Here is a 15,188-nt window from a genome sequence, read left to right as displayed (position 1 = left end):
GAATATTTAGATTGTTGCAGTAAGTTGTTCCCTGAGTAAAACGTGAAAGGACAATGAAGTAGTGTGGTAATTTGTCATGAAGAAATGCTGTGTAAATGTTGCACATTGTACACTGAGACCTGACTTGTGTGTGCCTTGTTGTGGGTGTGTGGAGTCACTTACTGTATATGCAAGTATCTGTGATCAGGATCTGGTGATGTTAAGGCTTAGCTCACTGTGAGAAAAAACTCACTGCTCAAAACATCCGTCCCATGTCTCTTCAACATTCCGTCCAGATTTGTGAGATCAGTTTCATTATTAAAAAAAAAAAAGAAAAAAAAAAGTCAATCAATGGAGACAGAACAGTCAGTATTATTTCAATAGTGATTTTTTTGTCCAGGTTTATGATTTTTAAGTTAACTTGGTGCTATAATCTGATGCTTTAATTATTTTTTTAGGTGAACTTTTTAGTGTTGAAGTTTTCACAAAAAAAAGGAGCTTAAACATAGTGTGCACAAGATCATGAACTAATGTCCTTCATTAAAACACATGGAGAAGTGAGAGTCATATCAAATATTCACTGGTCTGCCTGTCATTTGTGACAATCTGAATGATTTGTTGAACTTAGGTGGAGATAAAAATGAGTTATGTAAACTTATTTTGTTGATTTGTTAGAATGCTCCAAGCCTGTGATATTTCATTGTTATTTTCAGAACTTTCAAAGAATACATAAGGAGTAGGTGGTTCTAAAGATCAGAGCAAAGAAAACAAAACCAGACATGCAGTGTGTTTCAACCTTTTGGTTTTCAGACAAGCTGAAAATACAACAATATGAAGAAGAAACACAGGTGTTCACCTGTTGAAGATAAAGTCAAGGATCGAACTGTATGCCATATTTTTGTTTTGTTTTCTTTACTCAAGTCTTGTTTAGAATTGGTGATGTTAGTAAGTAATTCTTTTGTATTCTTTGAAATTTAGAAAAAAAAAAGAAAAGAAAAGTTTTTACTTCTTCCTGCAGCCAACATTTTCCACTGACATTTTGTTCAGTTTTCACTATGTAGAAATGTCATTCCGTTCCCCAGCCTGTGGCTCTGCAGTGTGTGATTAAAATCTGTGATACTTTGTTTTCTGAATAAGTGGTCATTCAGAGCCATTCTTGCAGTGTGATAAGTGATTGTTTTAGCATGTAAGAACAAGTGAACTGTGTTGTGAGCTTTCTGTGATTGGCATCAAGGGTAATGCTCCCAGAAGTTGTTGCAGTTAAAAGCAAATGCCAGGTGAGGTTGTTTGTTGGTGATTTGGGAGAAGTGTTTGTGTGGGTTGTGTTGGAACAGAGATAACTGTTAACTGAAGTGTATGCTTTAAATCAGTATTATTAAGCATAAAACAGATAATCAATATTTATACAGTGTTTTAAAATGCATGGTGTGTATGGTGCATGTGTGTGTGTATGTTTGTGTTTCAATGACTTTTGGCTTTTTCAATTGACGCAGAGTTGATGGTAATTTTTGTTTTCAGTGTTAGGTTCATTCTTTTTGTTTTCCTTTGGGGTATTTTCTGTTTATGTATGTGCATCAACTTTTTCCAGTAAATTTTATGAATAAAACATGTCATCTCTTTATAAGATCATGTAATACATATTTCAGATTATGATTATAGTCTCATTCATATAACCTAAATTAATTTTGAAGTTTTATTGCTTAGCATGTAGCATCCATCTGTTTTCTTTCATCTTACTAAAAAAAACCCCCCAAAAAACCCAATTAACATAGCAAAGACATTTAGTATTTTGATAGCAAGATCGGTTTAGCCAGTGAATGTAGTTTGCAGAGTATGAGTATCCTACAACTGACTGCATTGTTGTGTACATGTACTCAATCTGTATAACATACTGGCATTGTACAATATATTTTCCAATGTGATAATAAAGTTTATAGAAGATGCTACTTCTGGCTCTTCTTTTGTGCTGAGTGTGTGAATGTTTTGGTGTGGTAGTTTTTTCCAAATGGCAACAGGATGGTCTGTCATGAAAACTCCCCCCATGTTATTCAGTCACCTTACTCTTGGTAACAAAAAGATAAAGAAATAAATAAGCATCCCAGACACCTCGCCCCTCAAAAGGAAGTTTCTGATGTTGTCTGAAAGAACACTTCCTCCTCCGTGAAGACAGACACCAAATCTGTAAATTCAGTGTTGTCAGCTTGTGCCTTTCCTTGTATGTCTTGAATTTGACAGCTCTTGAAACTGTGTTTGTTTTATTGGTTATTGTGTTCTTCGCTCGTGTTGCTGTCGTTTCCCTCTTGCCATGGTTTAACAAATCAGTTTGGTGTACATGTTTTCCAGCCACGAATGATGAGATTCCTGACAAAAATAGCACCTGTTCGCAGTGTGATGATATTTTATTTGGAATATGATTTTATTTTCTTACTGTTATATGTTCTTTGTGTTTTCAGTTCATAAGGAGATTTAGCACAAGATCAGGTTTTGGTCGATGAAGTGGAAGTGCTAGACAAGTTTGTTCAGCCATGGCTTTTGGACCATGTGTGCCTTTTTGCTCTTGCTGTATCATTCTCATCTGTGATTGTTTGCTGCCTGTCACTTTATCTGTTTCTCTGTCTGTTTTTTCTTCTCCTCCCCACACTCTTTCTTTGTCTATCTGTCTGTCTCCCTCTCTCTTATTCCTTTTGTTTGTTTCTGCATGTACAACAAACTCCTTGTTTTTTGTGTGTGTTTTTTGTTGTTGTTTTTTTGTTTTTTTGCTGTTTTTTTTTAATTTTTAATGAAAGTGTTATTTTCCATATGTTGGATAATTTGGATAAATGAAAATTTGCCCCAGCATTCAAGATATCCAGGTTTTGCGGTATCAAGGCATGATATTCACCATGCAATCCTATTGTGAATACTTATTACCCATAAAAATTGCGTGTGTAGATTTAAGCACCCACACAAAAGTGAAAAGCATTGTATGAGTAGGTGATTTTCTCTGCCTTCTTTCGGGTCCTCATTCAATACACTTGGTAAATGAGAGGCTGTAGTCTCGAGCTGAGATTATATTAACCATTCATGTGTGTGGCAGCATAGTTTGCCTGGCTACAGTGCATGTGACATGCGATAAGAAAATCATGGGAGAGCTGGACAGTACAAGGTTTTCAGAGAAGAAACCGCTCTCAGTCAAGTGTTTCGACCCTTAATTCCAGTGCATATGACGTGAAGAATAAAGAGAGAACAGAAAAAAAAATTCCCACCCAGCTATTCAGACCCAAATTTTTTAACAATCGAGTCAGGTGATCAACTCATGAATAAATACACCTGAATTAACTAATGACAGTAGCATAAGAATTCAACCAAAAACGAACCAGTAAAAACAAATATGGAGACAAGTTGCCATTGTGATAGGCACACTGTCCCCAGGTGAGAGTTCTGTCTGTAATTTTCTCCATGGTCTTATTTACCATTTGTGAAAGTATCATTTCGATCATAAACCACTATCATTGTTTCTTTCACATGTGCCCAAAACCTCTCTGCAGCCTTCATAATAGACTGAATAGTTATTTTTGGTTATTTTTCTTCACCTTCCCGTATCACCAACTCTTCTTTCAAATCAGTGTTTGTCACATCCATCGCTCAGCTGCCATGCCTATTTCTCGGGTGTCATGTCCACCCCTCAACTGTTACATCCATCTCTGAGCTGTCAAACCCATCTCTCTCAGCTGTCACATCGAAGTCAGCTGTCATACCCACCTCTCAGCTGTCATGTCCACCTATCAACTGTCACAGCCATCTCTCAGCAGTCATGTCCACCTCTCAGCTGTCATGCCCATTTCTCTCAGCTGTCATGCCCACCTCTCAGCTGTCATGCCCATTTCTCTCAGCTGTCATGCCCATCTCTCTCAGCTGTCACACCATCCTCTCAGCAGTCATGCCCATCTCTCTCAGCTGTCATGCCCATTTCTCTCAGCTGTCATGCCCATCTCTCTCAGCTGTCATGCCCATCTCTCTCAGCTGTCATGCCCATCTCTCTCAGCTGTCACGCCCACCTGTCAGATATCATGCCCATCTCTCAGCAGTCAAACCCATCTCTAATTAGTTGTCATGCCCATCTCATTGATGCCACGCCCAATTCTCAGGCGTCATGCCCATCTCTTAATTGCCATGCCCATTTCTCAGCTGTCATGCCCGCCTCTCAGCTGTCACACCCATCTCTTTCAGCTTTCAAATCAATGTCAGCTGTCATTCCCACATCTCTGCAGTCAAACCCATCTCTCAGCTGTCATGCCCATTTATCAGCTGTCACACCCATCTCTCAGCTGTCATGCCCATTTATCAGCTGTCACACCCATCTCTCTCAGCTGTCACCCATCTCGCAACTGTCACACCCGTCTCTCAACCGTCATACCCATCTCCCAGCTGCCACAGCCACCTCTCAGCTGTCATACCCATCTCTCAGTTGTCACACTCGTCCCTCAACCGCCATATCCATATCTCAGCTGCCACAGCCATCTCTCAGCTGTCACATCCATCTCTCAGCTGCCACAGCCATATCTCAGCTGTCACAGCCATCTCCCAGCTGCCACACCCATCTCTCAGCTGTCACACCCGTCCCTCAACTGCCATATCCATATCCTAGTTGCCATAGCCATCTCCCAGCTGTCATACCCATCTGTCAGCTGTCATACCCATCTCTCAGTTGTCACACTCGTCCCTCAACCGCCATATCCATATCTCAGTTGCCACAGCCATCTCTCGGCTGTCACATCCATCTGTCAGCTGTTATACCCATCTCCCAGCTGTCATACCCATCTCCCAGCTGTCATACCCATCTGTCAGCTATCATACCCATCTGTCAGCTGTCATACCCGTCCCTCAACCGCCATATCCATATCTCAGCTGCCACAGCCATCTCTCAGTTGTCACCCCCCATCTCTCGGCTGGAATGCCCACTTTTCAGGTGTCTTGACCACCTATCTGCTGTCACACACATTTGTCTCTCTCAACTGTCACACTCATCTCTAGTAGCTGTCATGCATCTCTCTGTGTCTCTCTCCCTCACCTCCGCTCCCCCCTCACTCCCCCCCCCCCCTCTCTCTCTTTCTCTCTCAGCTGTCATACTCATCTTTTAGCTGTCACTCCCATTTATCAGCTGTCACTCATCTCGGCTGTGGCACCTACCTCACAGCTGCAACATTCGTCTCAGCTGTTGCTCTCATCTACCACCTGTCACAAACATTTCTCAGCTGTCATCTACCTGACATTAGCTGCCACTCATTTACGCAAACATCACCCTCGTCATTCACACCTATTTAATTATTGTCGCAATGACCTCTGTCAGTCAGCTCGAAAACATCAGATAACCACCCCCATTTCACCCCCATTGTCTTAGTTTCAATGGCTGTAACATTCATCTCTTTCACATCTTTTCCACCTTTCAGGTAATCCTTTTCAAAATGTTTCCAACTATTTTTGCCAAAAATATATTTTGATTATAAAAGCGAGTTCGGTTGGATTTTGGGAATGCGTATTATACAAGATTTGGTTATTGAATGAACAGAATTCCATCTTGGATGGTTTGCTGGCGATCTCTGTAAAGACTTTATACAGATGTGGTACCGATTAATGTTTTATAAAGAGTCACGTTGGCTCAGTTTCAGTTTCGTGTTAGTTTTCAAAGTACCAGACAAGCAAAATGTACTCCAGCACGTTTTTGATAGAACGTGTATAATCCATGTTTGTTCTTCAATATTGCACCTCTCGCGACTGTCTCATCACCAGAATACTCATGTATTCAAGAGACAGATGGCTATCTGCCACGTAATACATATCTTCATTAAAAGCCACGCACACGAGATCACAGAAATTTAAATAATTTTCGTTGCTCACAGGTTATCAAAGGTAAACAAGATACCACAAAGCGGAAGGCCAATTAGCAACATGTGAATCATCAAGGGGGAAAATCATAGAAGAGAATGTACAACTTGGATGAGCCCTCCAGAAATAGCCAAAGCATACTAATCGGCACAGAACATGATATTTGACGTTACGGTAGAATAGAATTATATATTACAGTACTTTATGAGTACCCATAACATAAAGTCATCAAAGTTACTAATTGAAAAAAAAAAACTACTGCCAACTATTTAAGAATACCCACACACGCAGACATGATCAATAAAAAAAATAAATAATAATAAAATAAAATAAAAGGAGTTGGCGGGATAATAATTCTTACAAGAACTCAAAACGGTAAATGCGTGTAAATCATTAAAGGTATAAATCATAGCCGACGTAAAACATTATAATATCACCTTTCACTATCAGATTGAAGATGTCATTGGGTGGTGATTGTTTCTTCTGTGGTGGTTGTGAGCCTCACTGAACTGTAAGTGGTGTGTCCCACCCAGGCACTGTGCGGGGAACTGGTCGGCATTGCTTGGACACGATATGCTCACCAGGAGACCAACCTCAAGTCATTTTTATGCACAACAAATGACTTTATCCATTAAAGAGGAGACAGTGCATATTCAGTTACTGTCCGAGGAGTTGTTTTTTTGTTTTTTTTTAGTTACATTCTCCTGTCCTCCTTGACAACTGAGCAGGTTGTCATATTTGGGGTGTTTTGGAGTTATCTGAGGTACAAGAATGAGCACAGTGGATGTTGAAGACGTTTGGTTCACAGAACACTGTACTGACACAACGTCCACTGCAACCAACCAACCAACCCTGCACACCGCACGTTTCCTTTCATTTCTGACACCATCTGAAGATAACGTGTCAGCGAATCTCAGTTACAATTCTTGTCACGTGTGCCAGGGAAGCAGGTACACGCGCGCGCACACACACACACACACACACACACACACACACACACGTTTTAAAACGACAGTCAACAAAATCACCTTTGGTGATTGTCAGTGAGCCAGAGGGTTTAGCTTTTCCTTTCTCCCCTCCCCCAACGCCCATAATTTCACTCACTTCCTGGGAACTCCATTGGTCGTTACGAGAAATGGACATCAACAATACTGCTGAAATATGACATTCCCATGTGGTTTTAAAGGCCAGAGTTCACTATTTTAACTTTCTTTATTGTTTTTTTGATTTACCATTCTTTAAGAAAAATCGCATGAAAACGAGAAGCAAATAGTAAAACACTCTAGCTCTCTGTCATAGTCAAAGAGGACATTAGACGTTTCAATAAATTTCAAAGAACGACACTTCCAGAACAATTACGTTGTGTGGAGGTTTAAGGATGTTGATATGAAATAAATAAACGAGAAGCTTGGCAGCGATAACATTGAGAGATATCGTCGTCAACAAAAACAAACAACACAACGATTTTAACAATATGGAGCAGAAAAAAGAAAAAAAATTCACATACACGCGCGCACACACAGATGCGCGCGCGCATGCACGCACGCACGCACAAAAAGAAAAAGAAAAGAAAAGCAAACAAATTGTGAACAGAACTGAATGGGAAAGATAAACAACACAAACGAATTAGCCAGACAAGTTCAGCAACAAAAGCAACCTTCAGATCCCCGTTACATTAAAAACCAATCACATCTAAAAGCCACATTCATGTGGAAGGTTACAGTAATGGCTCCAGCAACAACTAGAATTAATGTTGTCAAAATAGAAAAATGAATACAGAAAAAACATGGACAGGGGGTCACGTATAGTTTAAAACCAGTCTCAGGAGTTTAAAACGAATCACAATTCCACAGTCTTGTTTCGTTTAAAACAAAACACAGCTGAAATGGACGTGGTGGATTAGGGGAGTGGGGAGGGGAGGGAGTCGGGGAGGGGTGGGGGGGGGTGCAAGCGGTAGTGCCAGACAGAATTAACGGTTACAGTTTCAATTTCAAGCTTTCAAGATCCATATACGCTACACCACATCTGCTGTAATAAATAAATAAATAAAATAAAATGATAATAAAAGAGCAGATGCCTCACCTTCACATAAACCCAGCGCGCTGCTCAGGCCTTTGACAGACGCAGACATGAATGAACGAACATGAGTGAAGTCCGACCGCAGCAGTGCTGGGAGGTCTTCTGGCAGGTGACCTCGTGGCGATCTGACGTTGATATACAGCTCTCTCTTTCTCCCGTGGACTAACGATGCTTGAACTGCCAGGAACAGTTTGTTAATTAAATCTGGCCGTCTGGGGACGTGTGTGTTGTCTGATTGAGCGGTTTAGCAGTAACGCCACTAAGAAGGTATGAGAAGACTGGTCAACAGCAGCAGCAGCAGCAAGCAGTAGACCTACAGCAACAATGGAATGACAAAGGAACGTGCCGAACGCACTTGTACATGTGCGCGTACGCACATACCAAAATCCTACCCTTCGCTCACACACACACACACACACACACACACACACACACACACACACACACAGAGAGAGAGAGAGAGAGTCCACCACCACCACCACCACTACCAACTCCATCCAAGCCTCCACCACCATCCCTGCACACACACACACACACACACACACACACACACACACAGAGTCCACCACCACCACCACCACCACTACCAACTCCATCCAAGCCTCCACCACCATCCCTGCACACACACACACACACACACACACACACACACACACACCGCCAGCAACTCCATCCAAGCCTACACCACTATCACCACCCCTGCACACACACACACACACACACACACACACACACACACACACATACATCTCACTTGCCTCAAACCCTTCATTCCCCACCCCTCCCCACACCCGCTCTCATTCTCCTCCTCCGCCTCCTCCCCCTCACCACCTTATACACACACACCGCAAACAAACAAAAATCCATACACACGTCCACAACGGTGTCACCTCGGTGTCACCCCAACCAATCCCCCCACTTGTATTCACCCCCCAACACCACCGTTTCAGTTTCAGTTTCTCAAGGAGGCGTCACTGCGTTCGGACAAATCCATTTACGCTACACCACATCTGCTAGGCAGATGCCTGACAGCAGCATAACCCAACGCGCTTGTGCAGGCCTTGAGCGCATGCTTATATATTTGTGTACCTATCAGAGCAGATTTCTTTTTACGTAATTTTACCAGAGGACAACACTCTCTTGCCATGGGTTCTTTTTCAGTGCGCCAAGTGCGTGCTGCATACGGGACCTCGGTTTATCGTCTCACCCGAAAGACTAGACGCTCAGTTTGATTTTCCAGTCAAACTTGGAAGAAAGGGCGAGAGCGGGATTCGAACTCACACCCACACGGACTCTCTGTATTGGCAGCTGAGCGTGTTAACCATTCTGCCACCTTCCTCCCCCAGGACCGGCTGAACGAGGCGCTGAGCCGGTGGCGGCAGTACAAGGAGCTGCTGGAGTCCACGCAGAGCTTCCTGCAGGAGGAGTTCCCAGAGTGGCTGAGACACGCCCAGGCAGACGTCCCCGACACCCTGGACGATGCCCTCAGACAGAGGGACGCTTCTCAGGTGGGTAGAGTGTGGGGTGCAGTGGGTAGGGGTTTGCGTACTTGTGTTTGTTTTGTGGGCAAGGGTGGGGGAGTGCGTTCTTTTGTGTGTGTGTGTGTGTGTGTGTGTGTGTGTGTGTGTGTGTGTGTGTGTGTGTGTGTTGGGGGTATGGGGTTGGGGGGTTAGAGGTCGTAATATATATATATATATATATATATATGTGTGTGTGTGTGTGTGTGTGTATTACGACCTCTATGTCATATATATATATATATATATATATATATATATTATTTTTATATTACGCGCTATACAAATGATTTATTCTTATTGCCAGTAGTAGTAGTGATATACACGAGTGTATAATTAAGTATGATTAATATAATTGAATAAACTTTATCAATATCACTTACAATTTGATTTCGATTCTTGTGACACAGTTTAAGACACCTTGGTCTGGGGGAAAGAAAGTGACAGTGAATAACAGTAGAAAGGGAGGGGAATGGGGGGGCAGGACACTTGAAGATAATTGCCAAAGCTGCTCAGCTTACATCCAGTATGCTCACAAGGGTGGTACACATTTCGACCTTTTTCAAAATTTTTATTTTAACGTTTTGTAGACGTATAATGCACAGAATGAACTTAGATTTAAAACCTCAGTACCAAACAGTCCATGCTGTACACACCTGTCACAGATTGACATAAGCTTATATTTGGGCCAACAGCGAAGTGAGACTTGTACGATCAATGGTTTCTCCATTACAGTGGGAAGTCATTTACAGCTTAGTCTTTTGTGAAGGACTATGACTCTCAAACTGTTGGAGGCAAGACTGCTCTTCGTGCTGCAGCCTTGGGGATAAGCTGGCCTTTGGGAACAATCCCAACGCCGACTGTCCTAAAACCCTCTCTGAGGCCGAGAGAGTGGGGATGTAGCTTGGGCAAGACACTCTCCGCTAAAATCAAATTCTAGCCCGAGATAGCCCAGTTGGGGCAGCTGTTGCCTCCTCTGCTGTTCTGATGGTCATAGTCGGACATGACTGACTATCATACATGAACAAAAGTACATCGTTCATTCGTCCCTGCCATTGTGACACATTTTTTCCCCCATTCTATTCGTCCGTTGCGGCGACTTGACAGGACATTTGCTGTTTTGATTGTCATAGTCAGTCACGCCATACTTTCATACACACGTGCCTTTTTTGACTCACTTGTGTAAACAAAGTGAGTCTATGTTTTAACCCGGTGTTCGGTTGTCTGTGTGTGTGTGTGTGTGTCCGTGGTAAACTTTAACATTGACATTTTCTCTGCAAATACTTTGTCAGTTGACACCAAATTAGGCATAAAAATAGGAAAACTTCAGTTCTTTCCAGTCATCTTGTTTAAAACAATATCGCACCTCTGGGATGGGCACACACAAAAAATAAAAAATGAAGCCTAATTATATGCAAACTGCATTTACTGTTATATTTATATTTTTTGTATTCTCTAAACTTGGCACTTTGATCTGATATTCTGACACAACAACAAGAGCAGTCATTATTATCATTTTTTGTTCAAACAGGAACTTCTTTTGCTAAGCATGGAAGTTTTATTTATTTTGCAAACGTTTTGGTTGCAGATAGTAAAAAAGGGAAATTACTCTGTAATTAATGCTAGGGGACTTAATTTGCTTTAAACTGATCTTTCTTATCTTAAACATTACATTTTGAAATTATACTCAATACATAAAAAGCTTGTGTGTTTTTTTTTTAAGTGTATCACAAGTGAGTCTTGAAGGCCTTGCCTCTCTTGTTTTTTTTTTTTTTTTGGTTTTTTTTTAACTAACTCCATGCTGCACGTGCTGTGTGGTACAGGCTGAACTGGACAAGGTGCAGGCCATGAGGCAGGAGGTGCGGGAGGCAGCAGAGCGCTGTCTCAGCACGGGCACCACGGACACGGCAGCCGCCGCCGCCACCACCCCAGCAGACAAAGGGGACACGCCTTCAGAACCCTCGCCCTTGTTGGAGCTGGCCGACACAGTCAACAAGAACCTGAACGACTGCATCAGTCAGGTCAGCGTGTGTGTGTGTGTGTGTGTGTGTGTGTGTGTGTGTAAGGGTAGAGTGTGTATTGTGTAGAGTGGTGGGGGAGGGACGTGAGATTATATAGGTGGTGTGTGTGTGTGTGTGTGTGTGTGTGTGTGTGTGTGTGTGTGTGTGTGTAAGGGTAGAGTGTGTATTGTGTATGGAGGAGTGGTGGGGGAGGGACGTGAGATTATGTAGGTGATGTGTGTGTGTGTGTGTGTGTGTGTGTGTGTGTGTGTGTGAGGGTAGAGTGTGTATTGTGTATGGAGGAGTGGTGGGGGAGGGACGTGAGATTATGTAGGTGGTGTGTGTGTGTGTATGTGTGTGTGTGTGTGTGTGTGAGAGGGTGGGTGGGTGGGGTAGGGAATGTATTGTATGTGGTGGGGAAGGTTGGGGAAACAGTGGAGGAGGATTTTGTGGGTGATGTGTGTGTGTGTGTGCGTGTGCGGGGGTAGGGAATGTATGGTATGTTGTGGGGGAAAGAGGGGAGGGCGATTGTGTGTGTGTGTGTGTGTGGTGTACGCCCGCTTTTTATTGGGATCAAGAGGTGCTTCCACACATAATGCAGACCTTGAATTCAGACAGCTTTTTATTTAATAGAAGCATGGTGTCCTCCAGGTTCACACGGGCGTTTGAAATGTTATGGTTCGAAATACGGTGCCTTATTGATAAGCGTGTGAACCTGGTTGTGAGATAGAAAACAGAAAGGGCTTTTTCTTCCTGCGCCGCCACCAACAGATTACGGTATAATATCATTTGTAATGTAGCATAGCTGATTTTACATTGCGTGTAGAAATCATATTGGCGTCTGGGTCAGCAGTCTTCATACACTCGGATGCGCGCGCACACATCTCTCCCCACACCTTCCACCCACATACACACGCAGAAATGATAAAAGCACAATTTATTCGAACACAATTCATACAAACACACTTTTTTTTCCCTCCGAATTACAATTACTCTTTTTTTTTTCTTTTTTTTTACTTGACAACGCTCCGTCGTATTAGACTCGCCCAGCACCATTGTTGCCGAACTTTTCGCGTGGGATCAGCACTGAGGCTGCACTGACACTGCACGGGACAAGGGGAACATATCCCCTGTGGGGTTTATGAACCAGTCCCCCAGGGAGGAAACACAGCCAGTGCTCCATCGCCCTCTTTTCAGGCCCACCTCCTGTGACGGCAGATCCTTTGATCGGAAATGAATGGCTTGCAGAAAGCACCCCCCAGCCTGATCAATAACCCGGTTAACGAATAACTATCGGAGATGAAAACGGCACGGCCGCTGTATTATTGGGTCAGCTCGGAACGCGACGGTGCTTCGGCACTTTTCAGGAAATCCCCATCCATCTTCGTTTGGGATGCTGATTGGTATTGGCAGCAATGGGGTTCTCTGTGTTTGTGGCAAAGATACGTGGTTAGGACTTAAGGTCTCTCTTTTTAAGAATCTCTTTATTTTATCAGGGAAGCTCCGCGGCAACAGTTACTTTGCGCGGAGAGATGAACGGAGTCTGAGATTGCCTTGCAAATTGCCTCTTCGACGAGAACTTGACGTGTCCACAAATTGTTAGATTTCGTTGCGGTGGTCGTCCTTGAGATTCACCGTGGGTGAACAAAGAGCTCAGGTCAGTGGTCTCCGTGGTGTAGAGCTGGGCGGAGTGCGCTGGATTCTGATCCGCGAGGCGAGGATATGTCTGAGGCATACGCGTTTTATTTGGTAAGAGCAGTATTGTTTAACTGTAATTGACTTCTTGTGTTTCTACGTTCCGTAACTTTCAAACTTAAGTACATTAATTTGGGAAATCCTTCCGTCAACTTTGAACACCTTGAAGTCAATCAGTTCTACAAAAAATGTACAGAAAGAAACCAGATTATTTGTGAGGCTTGGAGATTTTTTTTTCACAACTATAATAATCCTTTTATCTAAATGGAAGATCATCACCATGAACGTGATTATGAGTGTGTGGCTAAACACGTTCTAAAATGATTTGTTCAGTTTTGAAACCTTAACATCAGTAAGCTGTCTACAGGTATAGATAGCTAGATAAATAAAATATAAATCTCCATATTTTTCCAAGTTTCAACCTTTTTTTTTCTACATCATGATGTTGTTTGCAAACCTGTGGCGACTAACTGACAGATCAAGGGCAGACTGACTCGGGCTTTATTCCTGTGCACTGGAGGAACAAGAGGGGCTGGGCGTTGTGTTGTTTGTTAGCTTTGTAAAGGCTTTGCTGAATCAATACTGGGCACAAGGGCTTCACTGGACCGCACCGGTGTAGACGCAGCTCACAGAGAAAGACGGAGGAAAACACAGTGTTGGTGTATTGATCCTGATCCCCTGTCATCCCTGTGACGTTGAGGTACAGACCATGGTGTGAACAGGCTGTTAACTACTGTGCTCATGTTTCTCGCTGTTTCCACCTCTTCTTCTTGATCGATCCGTGCGTGCTTATCTGGTTCTGAAGTCCATCGATTTGTGTCTGTGCTGACCAAGTTTACTCCTCCCCCTCCCCTGCCTTCCATCCACCCCCCTCTTTCTCAGCTCACAGAGAGTGGATCGATCTTAAAGCCGTAAGCACCTGATTTGTTATAGACAGTTAGGCATGGATGAACAGGTAAGTTGACAGACTGGTTCATGCGTTTTGTGCGTTAGTTGTTTTTAACCGATGGATCGAATTCCGTGAAGTGAATTCCAGTTATGCTGGTTCGCTGGCAAGTTTCCTTTGTTGTTGAATTCGATCAACTTGCAGGCTGAGCTGCTAAGGACCAATGCCGATGCAAAGTGTCAAAATAAAACAACACGAAATATACACACCTTTTCTGTTGAAAGAAAACAAACACGGGTGACTGCCGAATCGCGAGTCAAAGAACACAGTCGAGATACCTTATAGTGCTGGCCAGCTGATCCGCAAAGGAGATGGAAGGTAATGGGAACGTGTCAGGTAGCATACCCTTCGTCAGACAGTTAAAGTTTCCGTGTTACACGACATGGAACTGGGGACAGGGTAGGGGTGGGAGCAGCATACTGGAGACGAAAATGCTGTTGTTAGAAGATTGATTCGCGACGGGCGCAATAGCCGAGTGGTTAAAGCGTTGGACTGTCAATCTGAGGGTCCCGGGTTCGAATCACGGTGACAGCGCCTGGTGGGTAAAGGGTGGAGATTTTTACGATCTCCCAGGTCAACATATGTGCAGACCTGCTAGTGCTTGAACCCCTTTCGTGTGTATATGCAAGCAGAAGATCAAATACGCACGTTAAAGATCCTGTAATCCATGTCAGCGTTCGGTGGGTTATGGAAACAAGAACATACCCAGCATGCATACCCCCGAAAACGGAGTATGGCTGCCTACATGGCGGGTTAAAAACGGTCATACACGTAAAAGCCCACTCGTGTGCATACGAGTGAACGTAGAAGAAGAAGAAGAAGAAGATTGATTCAGCTTATAAAAAAAATAAAAAAAGAATTAAAGTAAAAAAGAAGGGAAAAAAGGGGACAGACAGACGAAAATGAGCCCTTAAACCAACCATGCATCCAGTACACAGACACAGACACAGACACACACACACATTCACACCCAAACCCTACCTATAGCCAAAACGGGTGACTTGCACATTAATTGAACCCTATCGCGTGTTTAATCACACCCCCGGAACTGACGGAAAATTTGCATAATTATTGTGACATTTCAGTCAAACTAACTAAACTGCTGTC

General features: G+C 43.1%; 1 protein-coding gene across 5 annotated transcripts in view; it reads left to right on the top strand.

The window, feature by feature from the left end:
- LOC143281295 (muscle-specific protein 300 kDa-like) overlaps positions 1 to 15,188 on the top strand; it is a 167,998-nt gene that overhangs the window by 136,065 nt on the left and 16,745 nt on the right. For all 5 annotated transcript variants that reach the window (XM_076586452.1, XM_076586448.1, XM_076586451.1 and 2 more), the window contains 2 exons: positions 9,270 to 9,431; positions 11,264 to 11,461. In XM_076586452.1, the coding sequence (XP_076442567.1) occupies positions 9,270 to 9,431; positions 11,264 to 11,461 (360 nt within the window). The remainder of the gene's footprint in view (positions 1 to 9,269; positions 9,432 to 11,263; positions 11,462 to 15,188) is intronic.

This window comes from Babylonia areolata, chromosome 4 (genome assembly GCF_041734735.1).
Source record: "Babylonia areolata isolate BAREFJ2019XMU chromosome 4, ASM4173473v1, whole genome shotgun sequence".
NCBI classification, from domain to species: Eukaryota; Metazoa; Mollusca; class Gastropoda; order Neogastropoda; family Buccinidae; genus Babylonia; species Babylonia areolata.
Note: the sequence above shows the minus strand (reverse complement) of the source record. Positions and strands in the feature narration are given on the sequence as shown.